Source organism: Peromyscus leucopus, chromosome 7 (genome assembly GCF_004664715.2).
Source record: "Peromyscus leucopus breed LL Stock chromosome 7, UCI_PerLeu_2.1, whole genome shotgun sequence".
NCBI classification, from domain to species: domain Eukaryota; kingdom Metazoa; phylum Chordata; class Mammalia; order Rodentia; family Cricetidae; genus Peromyscus; species Peromyscus leucopus.
In genome coordinates, this window is record NC_051069.1 from 15,268,466 (window position 1) to 15,295,241 (window position 26,776).

General features: G+C 50.5%; 2 protein-coding genes across 7 annotated transcripts in view; one reads left to right on the forward strand and one right to left on the reverse strand.

The window, feature by feature from the left end:
- Positions 1–264: 264 nt before the first annotated feature.
- On the forward strand, positions 265–15,171 carry Clk3 (CDC like kinase 3). Of its 4 annotated transcripts, none has more exons than XM_028865070.2 (13): positions 265–1,125; positions 4,368–4,519; positions 5,160–5,376; positions 7,467–7,563; positions 7,840–7,906; positions 10,213–10,329; positions 11,181–11,347; positions 12,339–12,433; positions 12,529–12,658; positions 12,996–13,078; positions 13,660–13,739; positions 14,022–14,112; positions 14,758–15,171. In XM_028865070.2, the coding sequence occupies exons 1-13, from the start codon at positions 676–678 to the stop codon at positions 14,932–14,934; spliced, it is 1,923 nt and encodes a 640-aa protein (XP_028720903.1). In that variant the 5' UTR covers positions 265–675; the 3' UTR covers positions 14,935–15,171. The 4 variants fall into 4 exon arrangements, with proteins under 4 accessions (XP_028720903.1, XP_028720905.1, XP_028720906.1 ...); XM_028865072.2 differs by having other exon boundaries at positions 1,074–1,162; XM_028865073.2 differs by lacking the exon at positions 265–1,125 and adding an exon at positions 1,350–1,755.
- A 260-nt stretch (positions 15,172–15,431) lies between these two features.
- Edc3 (enhancer of mRNA decapping 3) overlaps positions 15,432–26,776 on the reverse strand; it is a 32,902-nt gene continuing 21,557 nt past the window's right edge. For all 3 annotated transcript variants that reach the window (XM_028865077.2, XM_028865075.2, XM_028865078.2), the window contains exons 5-7: positions 23,795–23,948; positions 21,131–21,348; positions 15,432–17,858 (exon numbers count right to left, since the gene is read on the reverse strand). In XM_028865077.2, the coding sequence (XP_028720910.1) occupies positions 17,524–17,858; positions 21,131–21,348; positions 23,795–23,948 (707 nt within the window). In that variant the 3' untranslated portion in view covers positions 15,432–17,523. The remainder of the gene's footprint in view (positions 17,859–21,130; positions 21,349–23,794; positions 23,949–26,776) is intronic.

Genomic DNA, 26,776 nt, shown 5'->3' on the forward strand with positions numbered 1-26,776 from the left:
GCACACGGGAAACCCTGGCCGTCCTGGCTGAGTCAGCGAGATCCTGAAGGGGAGGGACGCCCCACCCTGGCCGGCTGCTCCAGCCTCACGGGCCTCGCGTGGCGTGGGGCAATTAGGTGCCGCACCCGCCCGCTTGGCTGCGCGACGCGCGGGGGCGGGGACGCCGTCAAAGCGAGGCCTTCCTAAAGGACCGCGCGACCTGTTTTCTGGGGAAATAGGACCTCATGATCCTGCCACGACCAAGCGTGGGGCACTAGGGTGGGAGGGGTCTGATCCGGGTGGCCTCACGCCCGAGGCCGCTGCAGCAAAAAAGGCTGGCCGAGTGACTCGAGCGGCAGAGCTGGAGCGCGGCCCGGCGCGGGGCTTTTGTGTGGCGCGGGTTTCCTAGCCCAGCCACCGTGCTGATTGGCAGCGAGACGCTCTGAGGTGTTCAAGGGAAGAGGACGTCCTCTCCGTCAGACCCCGCCGCCGAGGATCGCGGGGATCTTCCCGGAGACTGCACGGCAAGCTCGAGCGGGCTGGGGCGTGGCGCCAAGACTTTCAAAAAACCCGCACAAGCCGAGAGCAGAATGTGTCGTTTGCTTCTCGCGCGCAAGCGGAGTCGCGCCCGCCTTCCTCTGACCGGGCGCACCGACCGCTTTCGTCTCTAGCGCCCTCCCGGGCCCCGGGCGAACAATGCCGGTCCTCTCCGCGCGCAGGAAGAGGCTAGCGAGCACGGCCGGGCCGCCGCGGCGGAGTGGACCCAGCCTGGCAGTGCGGTGGGTTCCTCCTTTCGGTCCAGAGCCGGCCTCCGGCCGCACTCGCGGCCGCGCACCGATGCGGCCACGGGGGCCTACGTGCACTACAGCACGGCGAGGGCTGGGCCGCGGCCCGAGGCTGCTCCCGGGACCTCCCGGAAGAGACCTCCACCGCTGCGGTCCCGACCCCAGAGGGGCAGGCAGGTCCCCCAGAGCCTGCGAGTTGGGGGCTAGAGCGGCCAGGCCTCTGGGCCGGGTCGAGTCCCGGCCGCCGACGGCTGCGTCACGCGAAGGGGCGGTGCTGCCACGGGCGGAGGCCGGAGCCGGAAGCGGAAGAGGCGCTCGGAGTGGGGAGTGGGGCCTAGCCGCAGCCGGAGCCTGGGAGACGGTGAGTGTGGGCCCGAGCCCGCGGCCGGGCAGCTTGGGTGAGTCGGTAGGGGCGGGCAAGCTGGTCCGCGTACCTCAGCTCGCGGTCGGGTCTCGGCGTGTGCCTTTTTCTCTCCTTGGCCCACGTCAGGCCGCGGTCCCGACCTCTCACCCCTGACCCGCCGCTTCTCTCCCGGAGGGCGGTCACTGTAGACCCCTTTTCTGGATCCCGCGGTGTTGGAGGCGGAGCCCTAGCGGCCTCCGGGGCGGCTGGGAGGTTCCACCTTGGGTCCCGCGCCGGCCGGCCGGCTGGGGTCGCGTCCGACCTAGGCTAACCTGGAAAAGCTTTGCCTGCCCCGGGCTCGAGGCTTAGCCCGCAGACCTCCGCCGCGCGCCGCCTGGAGTTTGATTCTGGCTCAGGCTGGCCTTCCCTCTGGTCGCCGGGTCTTCCCTTGGCGGTTACGGGGAGCGGGGCTCGGAGGTCCCCGGGGTCCGGGCGGAAGGAAGGGACACGAGTGCGGGCCTCCGGCCCCCTCGGTGTTTTGTTATGATGGAACCGCTCCATCCCGGAGAGTGGGCCCGACTAAGCCGGGAGTACCAATGTCCAGGCTGCTCCTCGGTCCGGCCGGGAGCCTCTATGCTTTAGTTCCGGGTGCGGGTGCCCTGATGCTTGGGTGGGAATTGCTTGAGTCTGGCCCCCGTCAAGGCGGAGTTGGCGGCCTTCCAGCTTCCCTCCTCCGTGCCCTTGAAAAGGAGGAGCGTTTTGCCCGGTGGCAGCCGCAGCTTGCGAAGTGGCAGGTTTGAGGTTGCAGTGGTGGGACACTGTCAGCCAAAAATAACCATGGGTCGCTGGGGTGGCAGGAATCCGGGAGGGCAGCCGCTGACCTGGCTGGCTGCTCTTCTTGTCAGCCCGGTTCTCCAGCCAGGAACAGAAAATGAGAAGCCAGCTAGGCCTGTGCTCAGAAGAAAGCTGGCATCCTTAGCTTGGTTTCGTTGGTCACATTGCCTTTTTCTTCATTGTGCAGAGCCTTCCAAAGCATAATTGTGGCCCTTAAGTTTTAAAAAGCTTCTCTGCTGAGGTCTCAGGCAATCAGAGGGAATTTAGGAGAAATGGGCCCCAAAGCCCTGGCTGGGATGATGACGTGGGACTCCTGGTATTTCCCATATTTCACCTGGCCAGGATGAGTTACAAGGGAGGTGATCTCCATTACTACCCTATACGTGGTACTTGGTGACCATCACGCTTGGCCTTCTTTGCCAGTCTGGGAGGTGGTCTATTCATTTTCTAGGCATGGCAGCCAAAGTCTGAAGTGACTGGTGTAAATAAGGCCACAGGGCCAATAAGTGGCAGCACTGGGATTGAGTTCAGGTTTCTGCCAAAACTTCCTTTTGGGTCTCTTGGAAAGGATTATAAATTAAGGCATTCATCATAACCCTGAGTGTTACCCGGAACCTTCTCAGGGTTGATGAAAGGCTGTCTTGTGGCCCAAACCTGTGCTAGGCTTTTGACTTTATAGGGCAGACATACTTAATTCTTACAGAACCTGGAAGAGATTGTTCCCTTGTTTCAAGAGGTGCTGAAGTTCAGAGTGGTTTAATAACTTGCCCAAAGGCAAACAGTGAAGTGGTAGGGCCATGGATTAGGTTGGCATTGGACTCTGAAGCTGTGACTTTCCACTCAAATAGACATGTGGTCATAAAAATTTTCTAGGTCCCAGAAAGAAAGCTTTGACCTGGTGTATATAAAACCACATCATCACATCCTTCAGATAGGTCTTTGTCTGCCTGGTGAGGATGGGCAGGACCACACTTGCCTGGTGGGAAGATATGTGCCCTGGCTAGTAGGATGTCTTTTGGGTCAATTAGTGAGACTTGAGATACTGCTTTCGGGCCATAGATTGAGCACCTGCCATAAGATAATTGAGAAAAAACAAAAACAGAAACATATTCAGATGATTGTGAAAACAACAAATCTACTGATTTTATGTAGTGTTTATCTCCAAGGGTTTCTGGGTGGCCCAGACTTTTCAGATGGAGGGTTGCTAGTGGGGAGATAGAAGGCAGTGCCTTACTTAGGGTCCCCAGAGACTCCCAGAGGTTTAGATGAATTGGCCTCCTTATCCTGCTCCGATACAAATAGCTGTTTGATTTTTGGATTATGCTGGTGAGATGGAGCAGCCTTGTTAGAGTTGTTTAAAAGGTGCTTGGCCAGGCAAGCCTGGGACTGCAAGACTAGAGAGGTTGGGGTGAGCAATCGCCACTTTGGAAAGCAAACAAGCAGTTGGTCTCTTGCCTGGCCATCTGGTGGAGAAAATGTGAAGGGGCAGGATATGAGGAGAACCGGTACCAGCCTCCTGGAGCCGGCTTCCTCAACTGGTTGCTGATGCATTTTAGGAGTCTCCGGTATTGGATATGAGTCCTCAGTGACTAGGGATAGTGAGTGGGAAAGCCCTACTTCTTTCTGCTCCTAAGTGTGGACCTGCAGCCACCTCTTCTTGGCACCTCCAGAGATAGGCACAGGAAACAGTGCTGGTCAGGGAGCTTACATAGGGTGGCTGTGATGCTGTTGGTGAAAGGTGAAACATCTGCTATGGGACTGTAGTTGGTCCGAGGGCCACTAAGATGTGCCTCAGACAAGCAGCTTAGGTTCTCTGAGGATTGTGGCACCTTCCTGGGCTGAGACTGGATGGACCAGTAAGGACTCATGCCCACTTGGCTAGACCCTGGTAGGTAGGGAATATTGATGAGACATTGTCTTTGCTCAAGGGTCAGTGTTCTCATTTCTACTGTGGCTCCTCAATGACTTAGAGCTTTCAACTTCTTTGCGTTGAGTCCAGTTCAGTGCTTTAGCCAGACAGCTTTCAGTTTCTGAAACCAGTACGCTGGCTCCATGCCACCCGTTCATTAGCTTCAGGCTCCTAGAACATTTAGGTTATAGGATCCCATAGGCAGGAAGACATTGAGCAAAGAAGCTCTTCTTCCCTCCGTCACATCTCTGCGGCAGTCTCAGCATCCCCCAAAGAGATCTTCTGTCTGGGCCCTGACTTGCTCAGTTCAAGGCCATACTAGGGGCACCTGTTTGTTTATTCTCTGTCCACTGTTCTGTCATTGTGACCTCAGAGTTCTTCTTTACTTCATAAACCCCTAGTGGGGGGAGGAAGGGCTGCCCCTAAATAGAACAATGGGCCTCTTCTTCAGGAGCACCCTGTGGCTGGAAGCAGTGAGCTGTGTGGTGAGCAGGGCTTTCTCTTTCTTGTGGCCTAGATGCATCACTGTAAGCGATACCGTTCCCCAGAGCCAGACCCATACCTGAGTTACCGCTGGAAGAGGAGGCGGTCTTACAGTCGGGAGCATGAAGGCCGACTGCGATACCCATCCCGAAGGGAGCCTCCTCCAAGGAGGTCACGGTCCAGAAGGTGAGTGGGGGCTGGGCTGGAAGGAAATGGTCTTTCATCCGCTAGATGAACAAAATGGCCCAGAGGTTCTGGTGGCTTTAGGGTCCTTTAGATGACTGCCTCTGCCCAGCTGCCCCGTGGGTCGTTGCCGTGGCCGAGGTCCTTGCCTGTCCTTCCATTTTCTGTCCTCAGCAGAAGCTGCTTTCCTTGTCCCCCTTTCTTTCTCTGTCACAAAGTGACCCTTCTTCTCCCTCTGTATTTTCTAGGCCAGTACCCCACCTGTGAGCCTTCCTCAGTGGGAAGTAAGAACATTGTCCTAGCCTTAGAAAGACTGGTCCTAAGTCCTGTCTGAGTCGCCAGACCAAAGTAACAGTTGTACCAGGCTAGTCAGCTCTCTCTGTTGGCGGCTTCTCCCTGTGCTCACCTTCTGTTTCCTCCCTCTCCTTGGTACTGGAGGGACACTCATGACCTAAGGCTCTACAGAGTAAGCTTGGTACCTGTGTCCCTTCTCCTCTCTTCACTTCCCTCAGTTTGGATGCTTCAGCTCTAACAGGCTTTCCTTGAGAGCCTTTGCAGGGGCCCTGCCAAAGGCCTCTTGCCTGCTGGCAGGAACCTGGCTGTAGGGCCCTTCTTGACTCATGTCCCCACCTCCTGTTGGCAGCCATGACCGCCTACCCTACCAGCGGAGATACCGGGAACACCGTGACAGCGATACATATCGGTGTGAAGAGCGGAGCCCATCCTTTGGAGAGGACTGCTATGGGTCTTCACGGTCTCGACACCGGAGACGGTCACGAGAGAGGGGGCCATACCGTACCCGCAAGCATGCCCACCACTGTCACAAACGCCGTACCAGGTCTTGTAGCAGCGCCTCCTCGGTGAGTGGTGGCCAGAGTGTGCTAACAGGGGCCTAGAGGCCCCATCTCTTTCTAGCCTTCTCTCAGGCTGGCCGGTCTGGGTGAGTACTGGTAGCCCTGTGCACACACACCATTGTGTGTGCACACACATATGCGTGTGTATGTGTGCGTGTGTGTTTGGTACAGGGCTGAGCAAGGATGTTATGCCCTCCATCTTCTGGCCCCTTACCAGTGGCAACTGTAGGGGCTCTGGCTCCGGCGCTGGCTGGTTTCCAGCCTGTCTGTGTCCCACTGTTCCAGACATGGGCTACATGGGACACATGTCTGGGACACACTTCTCAGGGATCATACTAAGATTGCTGGTCTGGGCTTTATACAGCCTGGTCTTTTTCATAGCAGGTCTTATCCCTTTCAACCCCACCTCCCCCACCCCCACATAGCTAAATGTTCTAGTGAGTGTGGACTTGCCCACCTCTGCCACCTCACCTTCATAGTCCTCCTCTCCCAGAGGACCAGAGTCTGTATTACCCAATGAAAAAGGGATGCTTTACCAGTCAGATTTTTTCTTTTTTAAATGCTGGAAGTCCAACCCAGAGCCCATACATGCTAGGCAAGTACTCGACCACTGAGCTGTGTCACACCTGGTCCCCACACTTCCTCTTTGTTTTTGAAAATCTTATGTATTCCAGTTGGCCTAAAACTCCTGATCCTTTTGCCTCTACTTCCTGAGTGCTAGGCACCAATGCCTGGCTTTCTAGCCCTTTCTCTTTTTTTGACATGGATATTGAATTTCTGTGTTGAGCCTTCTAAGGTGCTGGTCTGTAAGAGCACATCACTTTGCCCTGTCAGTCAGCTCAGATTGGGAGCTTCCAATCTGACCTCCAGCCAGGCTCTCTTCTGCCTTGTTCCTTGATAGGTGGGGTACTTGTGGCGAGGAGAGGCAGCTCTCTGTGTGATGGGGCCCCAGGCCTCACCTTGTTGCAGACCACTTACAAACAGGTTGGCCAGCATTCTAGGGTGGTGAGTTGAACAGACCAAGAGGCCACGCTGTACTTAGTCCCACGGAAAAGGAAAGTCACTTGTGTGTTTCTGAGGTTATGTGCTGTCTTCTCTTCTCCCCATCTGTTCTCCCCTTGTCCTCTTGCTGGCCAAGAGGCCTCTGAATAGCAATGGTGGGTTCAGTGGAGGTATCTTCTCTGCCCAGTGCTCTGTGACTTGAGTGGCGTGGGTTGAGGTTGACTTGCAGGGGAAGCATGGCCTGTGGCCTCACACAGTGCCACATGCTGCCACTGGATGGCAGTGTAAGTCGGTTGCTCTGCTTATTTTGGTGCCCTCTGTTGTTGTGGGATGGGTCCTAAGGCCAGGTCAGGAGCTGGCTTGGGGCCTGAAGGTCGGCTGTCCCGGAGGATCTCAGCCAGGCTCATTTCCTGCTGGAGACTGGTGCAGGAGGACTGCTGGCAGAAGGCTGTGTCTGGTAGTTGTTAGTCTGGCCAAGGACGTCATGTGGGGCAGGTAGTAGCTGGATGCTATGTGGCAGCTGTTGAGCATGTTGTGAGGCTGTGGGTGAACAGAGGCAGGCGAGGACAGTCTGAGCATACTGCTGTTGGCTGAAACCAGGATAGCCCCTCTGACCAGTCCAGAAGGTCGGACCCAGGTGGAGCCAGCCGCCTTTTTGCGCCGTTCACTCTCACTGCGTCTTTAGCTCTGGCCAAAGTCATGGGAGGGTCAGGGCGGGGGAGACTCAGAAGAGGAGGGAGTCAGGGCTGTGGCTGTCCTTGGGGCCTGGCCCCTCTGTGTCAAGAGGCTGGACATCTTTCTGAGCATTTGTGGCACTCTTCTTAGAGATAATGTCCGAGTTTTCTTACATACCTGTAGCTGTTTTTGCTTTTCTGTTTTGAAGTCAGTTTGTGTCTTGACGTGTCCCTTGCAATATCCCTATCGTTATATATGCTGTGTGCCTTATGAAATGCTGGGATCTGGAAAATCCAACCAACCAACCCACCGGCTCCTCACCGTCTCCACCTCTGCCTTTGACTGACACCTCAATCTGTCAATCGGAACCGCCTACCATGCGATTGGTCGGATGGCGTTTCGGGGGGCGGTGCATGCAGAGAAGCCAACAGAGCAGTAAGCGCAGCAGCCGGAGTGTGGAAGATGACAAGGAGGGCCACCTGGTGTGCCGGATCGGCGATTGGCTCCAAGAGCGATGTACAGCCACCTTTCGTAAAACTTTACCTCTCTACTTTCTACCCCCCTTGTTAGATGAGACCTCTCCTGCGTGGAGGGGCCTCTAGTGCGCGTGGCGCCTTAGTGGGGCCACCAGTAATTGCCTGAATGACACAGACACTAGCAACTTCTGTTTTTAAGAGTGTAGCAGTGAGCAAGAACCTTTGTTGTTTTTGAGGATTTGAATGCTGTGAACTTGCAGGAGCTGCCAGACTCCCACCCTCCAGACTCTCACGCCCAGCTTCTTCTCTCTCACAGATGAGATCGTGGGGAACTTGGGCGAAGGCACCTTTGGCAAGGTGGTGGAGTGCTTGGACCATGCCAGGTGAGCATGCTGGGGCAGCACAGCCAGCTCGGGTGTGAGCATCCTTGGGAGAGCTAGTTTGAGGCGCATGAGGGTACAACTCTCTTGGGAGGGTGGCACCACCACTGGTGATATGTTGGGTTTTGCTGATCTCATGATAGAAGGATGTGGACAGGATATCCCTGTTCAATAACTTCTGGTTAGTGTGTACCTCTGCCCTTTCTGAGCTGTGACACTGATAATAGGACAGGGCCAAAGCCTGACTTCCGTGGCCTGGAGCTGCATCCCATGAGCTTTTTGAGATTTTTGGCCAGGCATCATCCTTTTTTCTGGTTTCTTGGGTAGAGAAAAGGACAAGATAAAGGTTCTGGGAACCTTTAAGGAATCCAGTGCAAGCCTCTGAGGGCAGTGGAGGTGGAGTTCAGCTCTGCCAGCAGCCCTGGAATAAGTTACACCTGTGTTCAAGATAAGACCACTATGGGGGGACCTTGTTTCAGAAGTCAAAAGTAATGGCCTCTCTTCCCTCTTGGCCAGGTTGAGAATGCTGCTGGCCTGGCCTGATACTACCTTTGCCCCTCTGTGTCTACCTGAGAGGTCCAAGCTGAGGAAAATGAGACTCTGACCTTCTTATGTAGCAGCTGCTGCCCATCCCAGGGTGGCTAGGGTCTTGAATAGTCCATGTTGAGTGTGTCCAGACTGGGGAGGCAGTGCCTGTCTGTCATCTGCTGAGGCCAAATCACTCCCTCCAGTCCTGACAGTGGAACACTTACCCTTACCATATGTCAGACTAGAGTCCTTGCTTGCTTCCCTGTAGCTGCAGGTGAGAGGCAACCATCTGGGAGCCAGATGTGTTCCTGCCTGAATAACCTCTAATTGCTTTAGTGCATTCTAAAGAGTGCTGGTGTCCTCATGTGAGCCATGCCAGTCACTGTTTCAGAGACGAAACATGAACATCCTCTGTGGTTGCCCAAGTTACACCTCAGCCATTGATGACTGAGCTGGGCCTGCTCTTGGTTCTCTCACATTAAGTGGGCTCCTTAGAAAGGACCATTGAACCCAAAGTCAGCCATTCCTTCAGCCCTGAGATGAAGTGCTACTGTGACTGAGAAGCTTCCTTCTGCTCCCAGTTTCCATTCAAATACCGTTTCATCCACCATGACCCAAAAATGAGTGTAGGGGTACATATCCACTGTCCTGTGACCAGATGTAGACAAGAAAGAGCCAAGAACTGTAACACAGGAAGACAGCTACAATGTGTGGCTGTCCCTCTTTGAAGCTGGGGGTGGGAAATGAGCCTCTGAAGTCACTAAAAGACAGACATAACCTCTTAGGAACCTTCAAGGAGTTCAAAGGGAGTCATTGCAGGGCCAGTGGAGGTGGAATTCAGCTCTGCCAGCAGCCTGGCAGGGGTTTCTTTTGGAATAAGTTACATCCGTGTTAAAGATAAGACCACTGTGGGGTGAGCCACCTTGTTTCAGAAGTAATGGCCTCTCCTCAGCCTGCACTGTGCAAGAAACAAGAAAAACGGATGAGGGCTAGCAAAGCCGGGCATTCTGAAATTCTGAAGTTCTCTTTGCCCGTGGGCCTATGAACTTGTTCCCAGCATCAAGGCCAGCCCCTTGAGGCACCAGAGGGTACATCCTGGTGGGACAGGGCCACCTCATTTCAGGTCTCCACTGGCACCTGAATACTAGTTCTCATTGACAAGTCTTGGCAACCTAGCCTGGCCTGTTTCCTTGTCTGCTCCCATCTGCAAATGGCCTGCTAGAGTGGGAGTGGAGTATGAAGGGCAGAGCAGCAACAGTGGAGCGCTGACAGCACACTGGGAAAGAGCTCCTGGCCTTCTGTAGCTGGTGGCCAGTGCTGAGGCAGGCAGTTAGATAGTGGGGGAAGGACTTAGATTAGAGCGCAGTGTATATAGGAAGTGGCCCAGGCTTCCAGTGAAGAAGTTAAGCCTCACTATTGCCCATAGGTCAAAAGTATATGGTTGAGCTCTGGGTAGGGCAGCTTGGCCTGTGAGGTGCGTTATCAAATAAGCTCCCAGGGACTGGGGTTGGTCCAAGATTGGCCTCAACTCCTCTGCCTGGATTCTCCCTGGGGAGTTGGAAGTTTCTGAGGTCCTAAAGGTATATGACAGCATGGAAGCCAAGAACATTCATACAGATGCCAGGGGATCTTCTGTGGTGTTGCTTTCAGCCAGCTGGACCTCAAGTACAAACATTGTCTCAGGACCTGTAGTTTATGTAGTAGTGTTATGAGTTGCTGGGTTTCAGGAAAGGGGAGAGAGCGGGGCTGATGAAAGCCTTTACTTCTTTCCCCATCTCCAGAGGGAAGTCACAGGTTGCCCTGAAGATCATCCGTAATGTGGGCAAGTACCGGGAGGCTGCCCGTCTAGAAATTAATGTTCTCAAGAAAATCAAGGAGAAGGACAAAGAGAATAAGTTGTGAGTGTCTGCAAGGAGTGGGAGGGGATCACTCAGTGGGGTAGCATCCTCTAGTTCCAGCTGCCTGGACCCCCAGGGACTTCTCAGTGTCCTATAGGAGTTTGGTACTGCTTTCTCACAACACTCAGTCAGGGGAGTGTGATGGGTTCTTTCTGGAAAGAACTCTTGGACTTCAGGCTCTACCCTGTCTGGCTTTGTGTTCTGAAGTAGTCCCAGTCCTCAAATTTTTTTTTATTTTTTTTTTTATTTTTTAAATTTATTTATTATGTATACAGTGTTCTGCCTGTAGATATGCCTGCTGGCCAGAAGAGGGCATCATATCTCATTACAGATGGTTGTGAGCCATCATATGGTGGCTGGGAAATTAACTCAGGACCTCTGGAAGAGCTGCCAGTGCTCTTAACTTCTGGGCCATTTCTCTAGCTCACTAGCCCTGCATTTATGAGTTGGGGACCGCTCAGATTTGTGACTTGTTTGGACACTTAAAGAGAGCTTTTCTTTGGTAGTTAGACACCAGTTAATCTCTCAAGCACTTCACTGTGCTACACTCAACAGAGGGGATGTACCTAGCCAGGCCCTCAAGAAGCTCAGCAGTACCTGGAGGCCTGTGCTATACTGGCGTAATTCTATCTCAGTAACTGTGGCAGGGCTGCTTACCGTCCCAGCCATGGGTGAGCTCCCTCCACACAACAGGAAGTACAGTTCTCGCTCAGACCCCATCTGTGTGATAGTGGATTGAGACGTGGGCTCTGGCTCTGAGGCCTGCATTGTATCTTGGTATGCAAAACAATGGTCTTATCCTGGGAGTCAGGTGAGGCAGTGCTTGAACTCCACTTATCCTTTTCTTCTAGCCTGTGTGTCCTGATGTCTGACTGGTTCAACTTCCATGGCCATATGTGCATCGCCTTTGAGCTCCTGGGCAAGAACACCTTTGAGTTCCTGAAGGAGAACAACTTCCAGCCTTACCCCCTACCACATGTCCGGCACATGGCCTACCAACTCTGCCATGCCCTTAGATGTAAGTGCCCATTGTTGGTTGGAGCATGGAGTATCTTGCCCTCAAAACACAATCACCTAGTGGTCTTGCCACCCTCCATTTTCCTCTACCACAGTGTTGATTGTTCTGCAAGGTCTCTTGGGCCTAGGGGCCTTGGCTGAAAGGTCCTTCTGTCTTCAGATAGGAGTCTCAGTGTGAGGATGATGCAGGGACTGCATGTGCCAGCCTCTTCCCCAAGTGCTTAGGAAGAAAACAGGAAAGTACTCTAGAAGTTGCCTAGCTACTGACTCTACCTTCACCTTCACAGAAAAGAGGAAAAGGTAGAAGGTGGTCCTGATAGGCTCTCAGGTCCTGCTACCCAAACTCTGTCACTCACCTATCCACCAACCTTGAATAGCAGCTTTGATGGAAGCATTGCTCAGTGCACTGTAGGACTTACGTAGAAAGACAACTTGGAAAATGACAAGTGAAAGGCCTAGAGCTAAGATTTGCGGAGCCTGAGGATGGGGAAAAAGAACCAAGGGGCACAGTTCTGCAAAGGTTTAGGCTGTGTTGACTCAGTCCAGTGGAGAGGGAATGGAAGTATGGCTCAGAGAGGGTCATGGAGTTGTGAGGATCTTACAAGCCAAATGGGAACATTGAGGTTGAAAAGAAATTAGTAGAAAGCGCCAGTGAAAGAGATTGGGTGCAGGCTTTCCTGCTCAGGGATGGCTTCATAGGCATATGATCCAACAGTCACACCTTTGGTACAGTGAGCCTTGTTAGATAGCCAGTGTCACTAATGCTGCAGCTTCAGTGAGATGGGAAGGCTCTGCCTCTGTAGAGAGTGGTAGAGGGATTTTTTGATAGAAAGCATTTCTTCCCTTCCTGTTAAGACTTATGAGGAAGCCTTTCAAAGCTCTTAAGCTGGGAGGGCTAGGGCCAGCTTCCTGCTGAGGTTGTGTGTGAGCAGTTCTGGCTAAGAGCTGGTGGGCAAGCCTAGGGTCTCAATATGTGCTCATTCCTCCCCTAGTTCTACATGAGAACCAGCTGACCCACACAGACTTGAAGCCAGAGAACATCTTGTTTGTGAATTCTGAGTTTGAAACCCTCTACAATGAGCACAAGGTAGAGCACTGACTGGGTGGGCAAGAGTGTGGCCCTGCTCCAAGGTAGGTCACCTACCTGGGCAGACTGACCTAGCTGGCCTGCCTTGCCTTCAGAGCTGCGAGGAGAAGTCAGTGAAGAACACCAGCATCCGAGTGGCAGATTTTGGCAGTGCCACATTTGACCACGAACATCATACCACCATTGTGGCCACCCGTCACTATCGCCCACCTGAGGTGATCCTTGGTGAGTGGCTTCATAGCCTCCAATATATTGTTTACACTGGGCAGTTGTCAAAATAAATAGCTGTATCTGGTGGCACACACCTGTAATACAAGTCCTTAGAAGGCAGAAAAGATTAGTTTAAGGCCAGCCTTGGGCTACACAAGACCGTCTCAAAGTGAGGCAGGTTGTAAACAGTACCCATCAGACTGCCACCCAGAACTGGACAATACCGGAGACTTGGTCTTAGTCAAAAACAGCCTTGTTAGTGGGGCTTGGGCAAGAGCTGTGCCAGCCAGAGTGGCAGCTTCCTGGGAATGCGGGGTGCTAGATCTCATTATCTTACCATCTTGGCTTACAGAGCTGGGCTGGGCACAGCCCTGTGATGTCTGGAGTATTGGCTGCATTCTCTTCGAGTACTACCGTGGCTTTACACTCTTCCAGGTATAGTACCATGTGAAAATAGACTTTTTTTAAACAATTTATTTATCTTTATTTTATGTGCATTGGTGTATGCATGTATGTCTGTGTGAGGGTGTCAGATCTTAAGAGTTACAGTTGTTAGCTGCCATGTGGGTGCTGGGAATTGAACCCAGGTCCTCTGGTAGAGCAGTTGGTGCTCTTAACCACTGAGCCATCACTCCAGCCCCGAAAATAGACTCGTAAGGGTTATAGTTGCCCAGGGAAGGAATCAGTTGAAGAGTCTAAAGCAGGTAGGGAGGATTTCATCAAGGATAAGACTGGGTACAAGTAGATTCTGTCTGGGCAAGAGCATATCATGGGCATCCTGTGGCATGAAGAACCAACCTGGTGTGCTATCAGTGAGCCAGGTCTACCTATGGGGCCAGAGAGCAGGAGCCTGGCCCTGGTTCCAGGGCTGTGGGCTGCCACCAGGTTAGGTTGAGACAGTTTTCCTTTCTTGGAGCAGGGAGAGCTCTTGGCCTATCTTTCCTCACCCTTTATTCTTCCAAAGTGGGCCAAGGTTGGGCCTAATTCCTACTTGCTCTGTCCCTGGTCTTCTGCAGACCCATGAAAACAGAGAACACTTGGTTATGATGGAGAAGATCCTAGGGCCCATCCCATCACACATGATCCACCGTACCAGGTAAGAAGTCTCCATGGCTCTGGGTCAGCTGGGTACCAGAGATACAGCCTTTGCCAAGTATTCTGTGGTTCTCCGAGCTCCTAATAGCCTTTCCTGTATGTCCCTTGAACCAGTCTGGTAAAAGCTGTTGCCCCTACTACCCTTTGTAGGGTCAGGCCCAGACCTCCTTTTTTGCCCTGTTGCACCAGAAGACTGCCAGGAACCACTTTTTCCTACCTCCCACATGAGCCCAGACCCTGAGGGCTCCCACTCCTTGACTCCCCTTTCTCCTCGACTTTCCAGGAAGCAGAAATATTTCTACAAAGGGGGCCTGGTTTGGGATGAGAACAGCTCTGATGGGCGGTATGTGAAGGAGAACTGCAAACCTCTGAAGGTCAGTTTCTGGCTCCCCCAGCTCAGCTCATGCCAAGGAGACCCCAGGCATTGGGCAAACAAGCAGCAGAGGCAGGACGGGCAGCCAGCAGCTGCCTGATCATCCCAGTTCTCTGTGAGGCAGCCCCCGAGACCACTGGGGACTGGCAGTGAGGCTTTCTGCAAGCTGCCCGAGGGGCCCTTAGCCATGCCACTTCCCACACGGGGCTGAGAATGTAATGGGGAAACACACCACAAGAGCCAGCTGTCAGACTGCTGCTTCCTGTCCCTCTCTCCCCTCTGAATTTTGGGAAGAACTAGGCAGGACTGAGGCAAGGGGGAGGGAAAACCTAGAGTGGCCAGGAAGGAGGCCTGTCAACTGTTATTTGGCACCTGGACAAGTGCATTTCGCAGAGGTGATTTCTACCCACCCATCAGAACTTTGCATGTGGGGTAGAAGCACCAACCCAGCAAGATCCCACCCAGTAGCCTAAGTTCTGAGCATGAAAGGAAAGGAGCTGTTCTGTCCTGGAGGGCAGAAGTAGTTCTCCAAGGAGGTATCATTGCCTCCTCGACCCATCCCAGCAAGGCATCCCAGAGGCAAGGGGACTGCGGTGGCTTCCCACAACCCTGCCGTCACACTGAGGCACCTTGTGTCCTTGAGCAGAGTTACATGCTCCAGGACTCCCTGGAGCATGTGCAGCTGTTTGACCTGATGAGGAGGATGTTAGAGTTCGACCCTGCTCAGCGCATCACACTGGCAGAAGCCTTGCTGCATCCCTTCTTTGCTGGCCTGACCCCTGAGGAGCGGTCCTTCCACAGCAGCCGTAACCCCAGCAGATGACAGGTGCAGGCCAGCACACGAGGAGTTGGAGAGCTGGACTGGGCTGCTGGCCCCTTTTCTCCAGCCTCTCCCACTGGCCTCAGAGCCAGAGCCACCAATGAACAGTGCAATGTGAAGGAAGGCAGGAGCCTGCAAGGGACGGGGGGGATGTGGTGCCCAGCTGCCAGAAAGCACAGATTGGACCCAAGCTATTTATATGTTGTAAAGTTATAATAAAGTGTTTCTTACTGTTTGTAACCCCCTGGTACCAGTGTGTCCATCTCCAGGCTCCTTGCCTTCTCCCTTCTCTGACTGACCTTATTAATAAAGTCTTTCTTAGCAGCTCAGCTTGTGGAAAGCTAAGTGTGGATTGGACCAGACACAGAAAGGCAAGCCAAGAGTAAGCCAGAAGCTGCGACATCCTCTAGGGCAGCAATTCTCAACTCAGGGGTCCAATGACCCTTTCACAGAGGTCACCTAAACACAGATATTTATGATTCATCAGTAGCAAACTATTATGAAGTAGCAATGAAAATAATTTTATGGTTGGGGCTTGCCACAATATAAGGAACCGTATTAAAGGGTCAGCATTTGGAAAGTTGATAACCACTGCTCAGGTTATGTAGAACAGTTTTGGCACCAAGATAGGGATAAGGTGGCAGACTTGCCAGACCTAGAAGGCTCTTGCATCTTTCAGTCCTAAGGGTACACATAGCGTACTATAGCCAGTCAAGAAGAATCTGGTTTGCCTTAGCCATTGTGTCACTATGCACATATCCAACAGTCATGGTGATTGGGGAAATCACCTCTTCATACTCTACAAAGCAGTTCAGATAGCACAGAACTCTCACTTTATTGTAGTGCTGGCTTTGGGTTTCCCAAGAGCTGCACAAGTTACTGTTAGATCTGACCACCTGACTGAAACCAGCCATTAGGCAGAACTTCCAAAAAGAGCTGCAGGTAGGAATAACACAGTTTCAATAACTCAAGCGGGGGTTTAGGTCAAGGCAGGGAGAAGAGGGGGAGGCGTCTTAAAGTATCACCTCTAGGGTCACCAGAACTTCCTGATGCTAGCTAGCCATCTTCAGGACTAGGGTTCTACCTCATTTTACAGTAGCCTGTGTCTAGTAACCTGTAGTGGCTGCCTACTGTGACAACTGTAACCCTGTGTTCAGAGAAGAGGCCCAGCTGGAAAGTTAGTCTTGAAGCGTGCAGCTGAGGCTCCCAGTCCTCTGGCCTCTTTCCTGCAGCTGGAGAGAGAAGATGGAAGAAAAGGAAAGGCTATCCTCATCTGTTGGGGCCATGTTCCTATAAGAAAAGAGATAGCCTGAAATCTACGGTACCAGGGTTTCTACCCTGTACCCAAACTTAACGAGCCCATCTGCCTGTCCACCTATATGGCTCAACCAGTGATGGGCAGAGCAGAAAGAAGCCTGCAGGGGGAGAGCTTCCAAGTACAAATCCTTTGTAAAAGTCTCCAGTCTAAGGCTCCAGGCATGGTCCTATCCTACTAGTCTGTAGGACCCAAGTCCAGGAAGATCCTTAGGATAATACCCTAATACCCTAGCCCACCGACAGGGTCATCTGGAACTGGGCTCATTTTTGGCATGTTTGAGACAGGCCACTAGTCCCACGTCTGCACACTCCTATGAAGGGCAACTATAAAGGGTTAAAAAGCCCAGACATAAGAATTGGAGTGACACCATGGCATAAGGAGGGGCATGTAACCTGTCCTAGGGTAACTGCAGAGGACCATTTCCAGAGACAGGCAGAAAGGGAAACAAGGAATATTATTTATGGGCAAGGAGGTAGGAAGTGATGGCCTAGGACAGAAGCACCAAGAAGCCACCTCTGGCTCAGCACCAAACTCCCCCAGGGTCTCCCCAATACTGAAAAGCTGCACGGCGAAGTCTGGCCCATAACTAGGAGGTGGGACCTGTAGCTTGACAGGCACAAAACCTATGTTTAAGATGACAGCAAAGCAGCCAGCCCAGAATCTCACCACAGTCGTCACCCCAATCACTCCCCAGGAAAAGTTCCAACATAAAAACCAGAATATCTCAGGAGGACCCAAAGCTTCCAAACAAACACGGGTGGCACTGGGGGAGAGTAGAGACGCACTCTCAGGATCTAAAGAGAGCACAGATCTGCCTTCTGGAAAGCTGCTGTGCAGCCTGATCTACATGATTAGAGTAAGGGTGAACTGGCGGGCTGCAGGGCCAGAGGAAGCATGGAAAAGACAAAGCCTTCTGAAATAGGGTGGGTGGAGGCCCCAATAGGCCCTGGCCCATGCCCAGTGGCTATAAACCTGAACCAGTCTCAGAGCTGCCTATGTCTGTAAACAAAGCCCCACTTGAATGGAGGCATGGTAGGATAGAAAGATGCCTGGAGCCACTGGGCTACTCCTGACATGCACACCAGTGGGAAAGCCTTCCCTGATTAAGGGAAGGTGGCAGGCAAATTTTAATTTTAAGTATGTTCTCTCACAGAAGAAACAAACCCAAAAGATAATCTACAAGGTCCACAAAGCTTCACATCCTTAAGGCGTCCGTTGTTGGGTTTGGCGGCAGGAGTGCAGGGGAACCCAGGGCCCAGCTGCCCAGAGCCCCTCTAGGCAGAGTGCAGGGGAATGACAAACTTGCAGCCAAAGGGTGAGTGGTAGTTGATGCCGACCTCCTGGAAGACCTGCTGGGGAATGCCAATGTCACACAAATAGACTCGGCCCGCGTGCTCCCCCAGTGGCAGAGGCAGGCCCAGTGCCAGGGACCATTTGGCATCGATGCCTTGTTCAACTTCATGCACAGGAGGGTCTATACTGAGCACTGGTGCCCGGTTCTGGTTGGCCCAGGCCACAGCTGCCTTGTACCAGGGCTGATCCCGCAGGAAGGCATTCTCAGGGCAATCCAGGCAGTTGATAACCAGGTCCACAGGGCTAGTAGGGAGATCTGTAGATGGAAAGAATACATGAGAAAGTTTCTGAAGCAGGCCAGACCAGGGCTTCGGTGGCTCTATGAACATCTGGTTTTCTAGTTAGTACCACTCTAATGCCTCTCCAAAGGCCAGCCTTCTAAAGGGCATAAGCCCCTACCTCCTCTGTCTTGCAGACAGGGCTTTATATCTGACTACCCTCATGATGTTTGTTACAAGTTCTGGGAAAGCAGAATCAGCCTTTTCAGGGGTGCTCTCTGGGTCCATTGTCTGGCTGGCAATAGGTGTTTCTACTCAAAAGGCTGGCCTGCCCCTCTCTGCGAATTCCTCATGTAAATGGGTCCTCTACTCAGCCCAAACTTAGGAACCGGGGAAAAAACGATCTCTGTTATCCCTTTTAAAGGGCTTCTCTAACAGCCAGTGAGATAGTTCAGTGCTTGGTAAAAGCACTTGCTGCCAAGCCCAATAACCTGAGTTTGATCCCCAGGACCCACATGGTGGAAGGAGAGAACTGACTCCTTACTTAAGTTATCCTCTAGACCTCCACTCACATGCCATAGCATGTGCACACCTACAAACTTAAGTAAAATGTACTTAAAAAAAAAAAAAAAAGACTCCTCTGCTCTTGATTAGGCTATAGACCTGTAACAGTATAAGAACAGGAAGTCTCAGCATGTATGCCAATCTTGGATTAACCTAAGAAATCAACCTGACAGGAGCAGAGACAAGCCTAAACTGCAGGGTCATTATCTGCAGGCCAGCCTCCTGAAGCATCTGCCATAGGAAGCTTTTCAGCTAGCTAGAAGGAGCACTGCCTGGTACTTGATACTACGTTAGAGATTGCAATCCATTCCCAGCATTCATCCTAGCACTCAACCTACAGTTAACATTGCTCAATTAGAGATCCACAGCTTCCCGACTTATAATGCATCCGTATAAAGTTCCTGTGGGCCATGAATGGCTCAAGAGATTAAGAATGGACCCCTTTGTGTGTACACAGGAGCTTGTGGTTCTGGTCTAGGTTCCTCCTGACTTGTCATGTGTCCTCTGGCAAGGTCTTTCCTTCTTGGACCATCTTTGGTCCAACTCTTACCCCATCCTCACTTAAGTCTCACTACAGTCTGACATTGTTCCTACACCAAAACTGTGCTCACTAAGTGTGCCAGGTCTCCGCACTGTTGAATCTAATTCTCAGTCTTCCTGTGTTAACTTAGAGCTCTTTCTTCCACCTGGCTTTCAGATACACAGGCCACTGCACCTCCTCCTCCCCCCTGACTGCTCCTGCCCTTCTCCTTGACTTCAGAATTAAATAACTCAGTCCTCTGCCCTTCTTTCCTTTTCCTGGCTAATCTCAGCTTCCATACCCCCTCATTACCTAAACTCCAGGCTAGATCCTTCCTTTTACTCCAGAACCACAAAATTTCCTGCATAAGCAGCATCAGTTCCAACCCCTGAATGCTCAATGAACATCTAACCTGAGGTGTTCTTTCTCTGTCAAGTCCCACTTCAGAGGCAGTTACTCAGGCCAAAAAATTTAGAGTGTGCTCTCTCTCTCTCTCTCTCTCTCTCTCTCTCTCTCTCTCTCTCTCTCTCTCTCTCTCTCTCTCTCATCTATTATTTTAAGTGTCTGTATGAATGTGAATGACATATGTGGAGGCCAGAAAAGGGTGTCAGATACCCTGGAGCTGGAGCTCCAGGGTTTGGAGCTGCCATGTGGTGCTGGGAATTGAGTCCAGGCCCTCAGCAAGCAGAGCAATTGCTTTTAACCACAGAGCCATTTCTCCAACCCATCATTTTTTTGTGTTTTTGTTCGTTTGTTTGTTTTTTCCTTTTTCTAATGTTACTGACAAGCCCAGGTTGGTCTCTAAACTGAGATCTCTGCCTCGGCCTTCTGAGCTGCTCACTGGAGTCATTCTATATCTTCTCTTGCTTCTTTCTAGTGAGCAGATTCTAACCTCACAAACAATTCAGAAGCTAACCACTTTCCACCACCTCTACCATAGGTTGGGTCTCAACTATCAGCTACCCCTAATTCTCACAAGACCAACTTAGCCAGGCGGTGGTGGTGCACGCCTTTAATCCCTGCACTCAGGAGGCAGAGCCAGGCGAATCTCTGTGAGTTCGAGGCCAGCCTGGGCTACCAAGTGAGTACCAGGAAAGGCGCAAAACTACACAGAGAAACCCTGTCTTGAAAAACCAAAAAAAAAAAAAAAAAGCAAGACCAGCTTAGAACTTTTCTGTACCCCAATCACCTGCTCAAAGCCCAGATGCTTGTCTAGGAGCTGAGCTAGATAAGAAGCAGGTTTGAGTCTATGGGTTGAGGGTAGCCTGATCTACAGAGTAAGTTCCAGGTCAGCCATGGATATATGGTGAGATTCTGTCTACTAAGAAACATGACTCCCCATCCCACCTGGAGTCAAAGCTCAAACCCTTGTGGTGACCTCTAAGATCCTTCATGACCCAACTCAGAAACACTCTGCTCCAAGTCTTCTAGAACACTGTCCCTCCAGCTGCATTTTACTCTGTAACATTTAATACTAGCTGACCTAATGCTACTTACTTGTCTGTTCATCTCTCCTAACCACGTTGTGCATCACATCATGGGTAACTTATTTTATTTCTTTGAGACAGGGTCTTACTATGTACCCCTGAAACTTGATATGTAGACCAGGATGGCCTTGAGATCAAAGAGATCCGCCTGTCTCTGCCCTCCAAGTACTGGGAATAAAGCCATGCACCACCACACTCAGCTGGGAAAATGGATTAAAAAAATCATTACCACATTTATTCCCATAAATGGGAAAAAGTACCTGTCCCATAAATATTTATGGAATGAGTTAGTGGGTATCCAGATCTCTCTGAGTGGCAGGAAAAAGGTGGGGCATGGGCTATTTCCTCTAGGTAATTTAAAGACCCCTTAGAAGCAGAACATTCTGTGTGCATGTGTACATACATACACATGTATTTCCCCCAGATAGATTCTCACTATGTAGTCCTGACTGGCCTTAAACTCAAGAACCTTCTGTCCCCATGCCCTGAGTGCTGAGATTTTAGGTGTGGGTCACCACCATATAGAACTAATGCAGAAAATTCTATCCATGTGATGCCTTTCTACTTAGCACCACCAGATGGCACCACCAGACTGTCATACTACCAAGGAAGCAGGAAACCTTGGTCAATACTTAGAGGGCACTTTTTTTTTTTTTTTTTTTTTTTTTTTTTTTTTTAATGAACCTAGGTCTTTACACAGAAAGCAAATATTCTACCCTACTCCAATGTTGATGCTCACCTTTTAGGCTAGACACTTGTTGACCTTGGGTCTTGCTGAAGAGAGACAGTTCATTGGTGATAGATTCCAGCATCTTGACAAAGTTGGGCAGGAAGAGGATGACTTGCACATCATGGTTGGCTAGGTGCCTCCCACAACTGATACCCTGAGCTCCCTTCACATGGGGCCCACACAGCAGGGCTACTGTAGGCCTCTGGTGGACATTCTTAGGATTCAACCTAGAACACAAAGTAAAGAAGCGGTCACTGGACACAGACTGGTCAATCCCTTAAGTCCCCATCACAGAAACAGGTCACTGGTGCTCTCAGGGGCATCCCACTCTCTTAGTGCTGACCAAGTCCTAGGCCCCAGAGAAACCCAAGCCCACTACGACTCTGCCAGGCCTGCAGCATGGCCCTCACTGCTTGTTCTTCCCACTAGGAGTTCACCTAGAAGCAGCAGCATACAACCCTGTTTGCCAGAACTATGTTCTGACCCAAGAACATCTTCATGTGAACTTCTTCATGTAAACCGCTAGGTTCAAACCTCCATGGGGAAGAACTGCTCCATCTCTGACCCCCAGACCCCCAGGTCACTTGGTTCCAACAAGGCCAGGCTCTCTACTCTTCCCTGCAGTTGTAACCATGTCCTCTGGTCAAACAGCCCTTCACTTTTCAAACTCGGCAACCTTTTCTGAGTTCCAGATGAAGGATCTCACTTCTGACTCACACCAGCTGCTCTCCTTTTCTCCACCCTTATTGTCCTTATTTGCCAATCCAAGTTTGCTCTGAGGTGTCAATAATCTGGTGAGGGCAATGCTGGGGATAACTCCTAGTATTTCCTAGGGAGCTGTGTGAGCAAATGACTGAAAAGCAATAAGCAACGCATAGGCATTCTCAGCTGAGATTAGGCACCGGGGAAGGCCCTGCCTTGGAGGAAGCAGTCACTTGTGCTCCTGACAGTCAAAGCTGTCAAAGTGCCTCTGGCTTCTGAAAGCCAATGCTAAGGAGGTTTAGATCAGCCCTGGAGGGGCCACATCACAGGTGGAGAGGCAGAAGGGAGGCAAACTGCAAGACTTAGGGGTGGGGCAGCGCCAATCACCACCCCCCAGGGAGGAAGATAACAGGTATTGTCAGGACAAAAGGAACTTCAGGACTTCCCTTCCCAAACACACTGGGAAAACTTAGTACCAGTCTCTACAGACACGAAGCTAGTCCCTACCCCATTATTTCTGCCTCTAGAGCAGAGGTTCTCAGTATGTGGGTGGCGGCTCCTTCACAGTTAACAACCCTTTCACAGGGGTCGCTGTATATCAGCTATTTACATTATGATTCATAACAGCAGCAAAATCACAGTTATGAAATGACAATGAAGTAACTTTATGTTGGGGTCACCACACCATGAGGAACTGTACTGAAAGGCCGCAGCATTAGGAAGGTTGAGAACCCCTGCTCTAGAGGAAACACACTACTTCTCCCTGACTCAGACACTGCAGAGTGCTGGCGTCTGACTCCCAAGGCTGCTTCCCCAATGGGCCCTTCCTCACCCACATCAAAGGAGATCGGTGTCTAGCACCCACAGCCCCTCTGCAGAGTGAAGATCTGGCTCCCAGTACACCGGCAGTGTTACTTGGGTGATCCTTCCAACTCTGAGCCATAGTTTGCTCCTCTTAAATCACGGGGCTGTAATATTTCCCTTCAATGTGAAGCTCTGAGGAGCACATAAAAAATTCTGTTGTGGAAAATGGCACTTGGCACACACACACAGAACATGGACAGAAAACAGTGCCTGACTCCCAAAGGCCTATTAACACGGCTACAAAGGACAGAGACTAAGGATCTTCTGAGGACCCAGACTAAGAAAAACAGTCCCCACTCTAGTGGCTATTCCGAGAGCCGATGTGCAGCAAGCTTTCCCTCCTGCGGGAGGCTCCTTCCCTCTTCATGCACAGGAGCATCAGGGACGCTGCACAGCAAAGAACAGGCCCAAGCAAAGCACAGAGAGGAACAAATACTCCAATCTCTACAAAGCAAGAGGTAGGGGCCAGAGTGAAATCTATCCATCCTGGATCAAACTTGCTTTCATTAAGACTGCTTTCGATCCAGGAGACATTGTCCAAGCAAACACAGCTGGAGAAGTCCTGGACACTTTTTCTCCGCTTCCTCACCCCAGCAGCTCATTGTACTTCCTGAAGACTTTCCGCTCCTAGAGGGCATGAGCAGTGCGGGGTTGTCACTGGGCTGCTCAGCACACTGCTCTGTTCCTAACCTAACCTGGGGCAGGCAGGAACGAGCTCCTCTGCCAGGCTCTTAGGGTCTTTCTAGACGGGTCAGATATGGCGCTCAAAACTGAAGTGCTTCCTAGTGAAAGGCTAAGTGTCGAAGGCCAGATCTCTCTAAGGCTTTTCAAAGTCAGGCCTGACAATTAGCAGGGAGCTCAAGCCCAGCCAGCTATCGTCAGGAAAGGAGAAGGAGGAGAAGGAGGAGGAGGAGGAGGGACTTCCAGGAGATGGAAAGAGAAAGGCAAACGAAGACATCTGGTGCATAAGGGAGGCTCACATGAGATGAGCAGTGACTGCCTGGCAACAGTCCCTGGCAACAGTCCCTGTGTGCATGTGAGGTGTTGTGGGCTGGCCAGGCAGGACATCATCCCCCACATTCAGCACTGCCGTCTAGAGCCCCTTACCTGTTGGGTCCTCCGAGGAGAGTCAGGGCCATCTGACTGGCACACACCCCCGTCATCTCAAGCCTCCGCTCCAAGGTCAGCCCATGCTTCTCAGCCACAGATAACAGCTTTTTATGTAGCTCATATGAAACACTTGGAACCACCAGGCCAGAGTCTGTAGTTAAAAGAGGCAAGGAGCAAGGGAAAATTACTATAAGAAACCAGGTTTAAAAAAAAATAATGTGGGCATTCTATGCAGATTCTGTAAATGCCAACTTTTTTCTTTCTTTTTTCTTTTTTTGGAGGTAGGGTCTCTCATGTAGCCCAGGCTTAAACTTTCTATGTAGCCAAAGATGACTTTGAACTCCAAATCCTGTTTCCACCTCCTAAATGCTGGAATTACAAGTGAGCATCGCCACACCCAATTTATTCAGTATTGAAAATTGAATGCTGGAGGCCACTTAGAATATACAGCAGATGACAGCTAACAGTAACAAGTCACCCACCAGACAAGTAACTCTCCGATGGGAGCCGCGCTAGGCCAAGTCCGTGGGGTCACTGGCTGTGGAGACTGTTGTTTCTGTCTCGTGTGCCGCCACAACTCCTCCCTGAAAAGAAGGCCGTGGGATCTTTCCACAGGCCACTGGTGGTACGCTTTACATTTCTGGGTCATAATTATGTCTGTGATTTGTCAGAAGGGTGACTTCTTCTTACACTGTGTAATTTTGGTGAATAAAATATACTTTCTCAGCCAGGCCTTTATTCTTTGGCCTCAAGACAATTACAGACCTCAGAGCAAATCCAAAGTAGACTAGTTGCCCCTGGAGATGAATTGCTCAATGAATGACATGTTCCCAGGTGTCTATGACAAAACCAAGGTCAGGCATGAAAAAACCAACTGAACCCAGAACTTTGTGCATGCTCAGCAAAAACTCTACCAAATGAGCAATATCCTAGGTCAAAAGGTATCTTTTTAAGACCAAGCCTTGCAAGGCACGGTGAAGCACGCACCTTTAATCTCAGCATTCCCGAGGCAGAGGCAGTCGGATCTCTGTGAGAAAGCCTAAGGTGTTTGCTGGGAGTGAATAGGATCAATGTATGGATGTATGAAATTATTAAAGAATAAATGAAATCATTAAATCAGAAGACAAATACCACTATAATGAAAAGGTCAGGAGGACAATATCTTACCAAATGACCTAACACAGCCTGGTGACAGGATATATTCATATAAGAACCTCATAATGTGATGCCTTAAGAAAGACAAGGCCCGGGCTGGAGAGATGGCTCAGAGGTTAAGAGCACTGACTGCTCTTCCAGAGGTCTTGAGTTCAATTCCCAGCAACATGGTGGCTCACAACCATCTGTAATGAGATCTGGTGCCCTCTTCTGGCCTGCAGGCATACATGCAGGCAGAACACTGTATACATAATAAATAAATAAATGAATGAATGAATAATAAATAAATAATTAAAAAAAAAGAAGTGGCTTAAAAAAAAAAAAAGACAAGGCCCTACTCAAATACTGAAGAACATGTTTAGCATGAATCAAATAAAAATTAAGTAACAGTCTACAAAGCACTGATCTTGACTATTCACAAGTCACAAAAGGTAACAAATATTAGCCAAGAATGTGGGACATGCCTTTAATCCTAGCATTCAGGAGGTAGAGACAAGCAGATCTCAGGGCCAGCCTGGTCTACATAATAAGTTCCAGGCCAGCTGGAGCTACAGTGAGACCCTATCTCAAAAAAACAAAACGAGATAACGAACATTACGGAAATTGGTCTATACTGAAGGAAGCAAGAGGGACATGACAAGTGGCTGTAATAGGCAGAGGTGAACTAAAAATACAGCTATATAAACACTAAGCTGGGCCCTGGTGGTGGATGACTCTAGTGTCCGCACTCAGGAAGCAGAGGTAGGTGGACCTCTAAGTTTCAGGCCAGCCTGGTCTATCTAAGAAACCGTCCCCAAATCAAAACAAAAAGCATTACTGGAGGGGTGGGATGGCTCAGAGGGTAAAAAGCCTGGGAACCAGAGTTCAACCCCTGGAATCCACAGGAAGGTTGTCAGAGAGTCCGTAAGGTTGGCCTCTGACCACTACATGCTCACTGTGGCAAGCACCACCCACCCACACAGTAAAGGTGTGCACCACCATACCCTCTTATTATTTTTAAATAATAATTTAAAAATAAGTCCTGAAGGCCATGCATGGTGGTATATGCCAATAATCACAGCTTCAGGAGGCTGAGGCAAGATAATGGAGAGTTCTAGGCAAACCAAGGATACATAGTGAAATCCTGTCTCAAAAAGACAAAACAACAATGAAAAATAAAAGATTTATAATCTGCAAAAAAAGAACATTTGCAAAACATTACAAACAACTGCAAAGCCTTGTATATGTAATATATTTTAAATAATGTTTTTGTACCAACTTAGAATTTCCTGAGAGCAATCTCATAGTCTGATTGTATAGAGCAATAAATATCCCACAGAATATATGTACTTGAGGGTGTAAGTACAATGGTTAAGTGCAGCTAAATTCTAAATGATCTAGGACTGTGCTGTGTACACATACATAAACAGTAACCGGGATGTTTTGAATGAAGGATGCATGGTTTGTCACTATACTATTCTAGTAGTTTTTCAGAATCTTTAAATATTTTCAATATGGACTTTGTACTGGTACACACCTGCACAACACACACACATACATAGTTTGAAAGAAAAAGAAAAATACAGTTAAGTGCTTCAAAATATGATCATTAAGTGTTTGCAAAGTCACAAAGCACTAAGCCAGGGGCAGGATAAATAGTAGAGTGAGAAAAACAACCATCAGACCCTATTTCCATCATCAGAAAGCAACACATACGCAAGAATCAAAGAGAAGAATACACAGCTGCTGTGGGATGTTCTGTATGTCCTGTGGGAGCCCTTCTTGGGTTCTTTGTGGCGTTACCCAGCAGCTCCACATAGAGGATGATTAGGACCATGGGCCTGA

Excerpts from the sequence above, each read along its gene's own strand:
- Clk3 (XM_028865070.2), top strand. The coding sequence starts at position 676 with ATGCCGGTCCTCTCCGCGCGCAGGAAGAGGCTAGCGAGCACGGCCGGG. Across the intron at positions 7,907-10,212 it reads GAGTGCTTGGACCATGCCAG|AGGGAAGTCACAGGTTGCCC; the intron begins GTGAGCATGCTG and ends CCCCATCTCCAG. Across the intron at positions 11,348-12,338 it reads ACTCTGCCATGCCCTTAGAT|TTCTACATGAGAACCAGCTG; the intron begins GTAAGTGCCCAT and ends TTCCTCCCCTAG.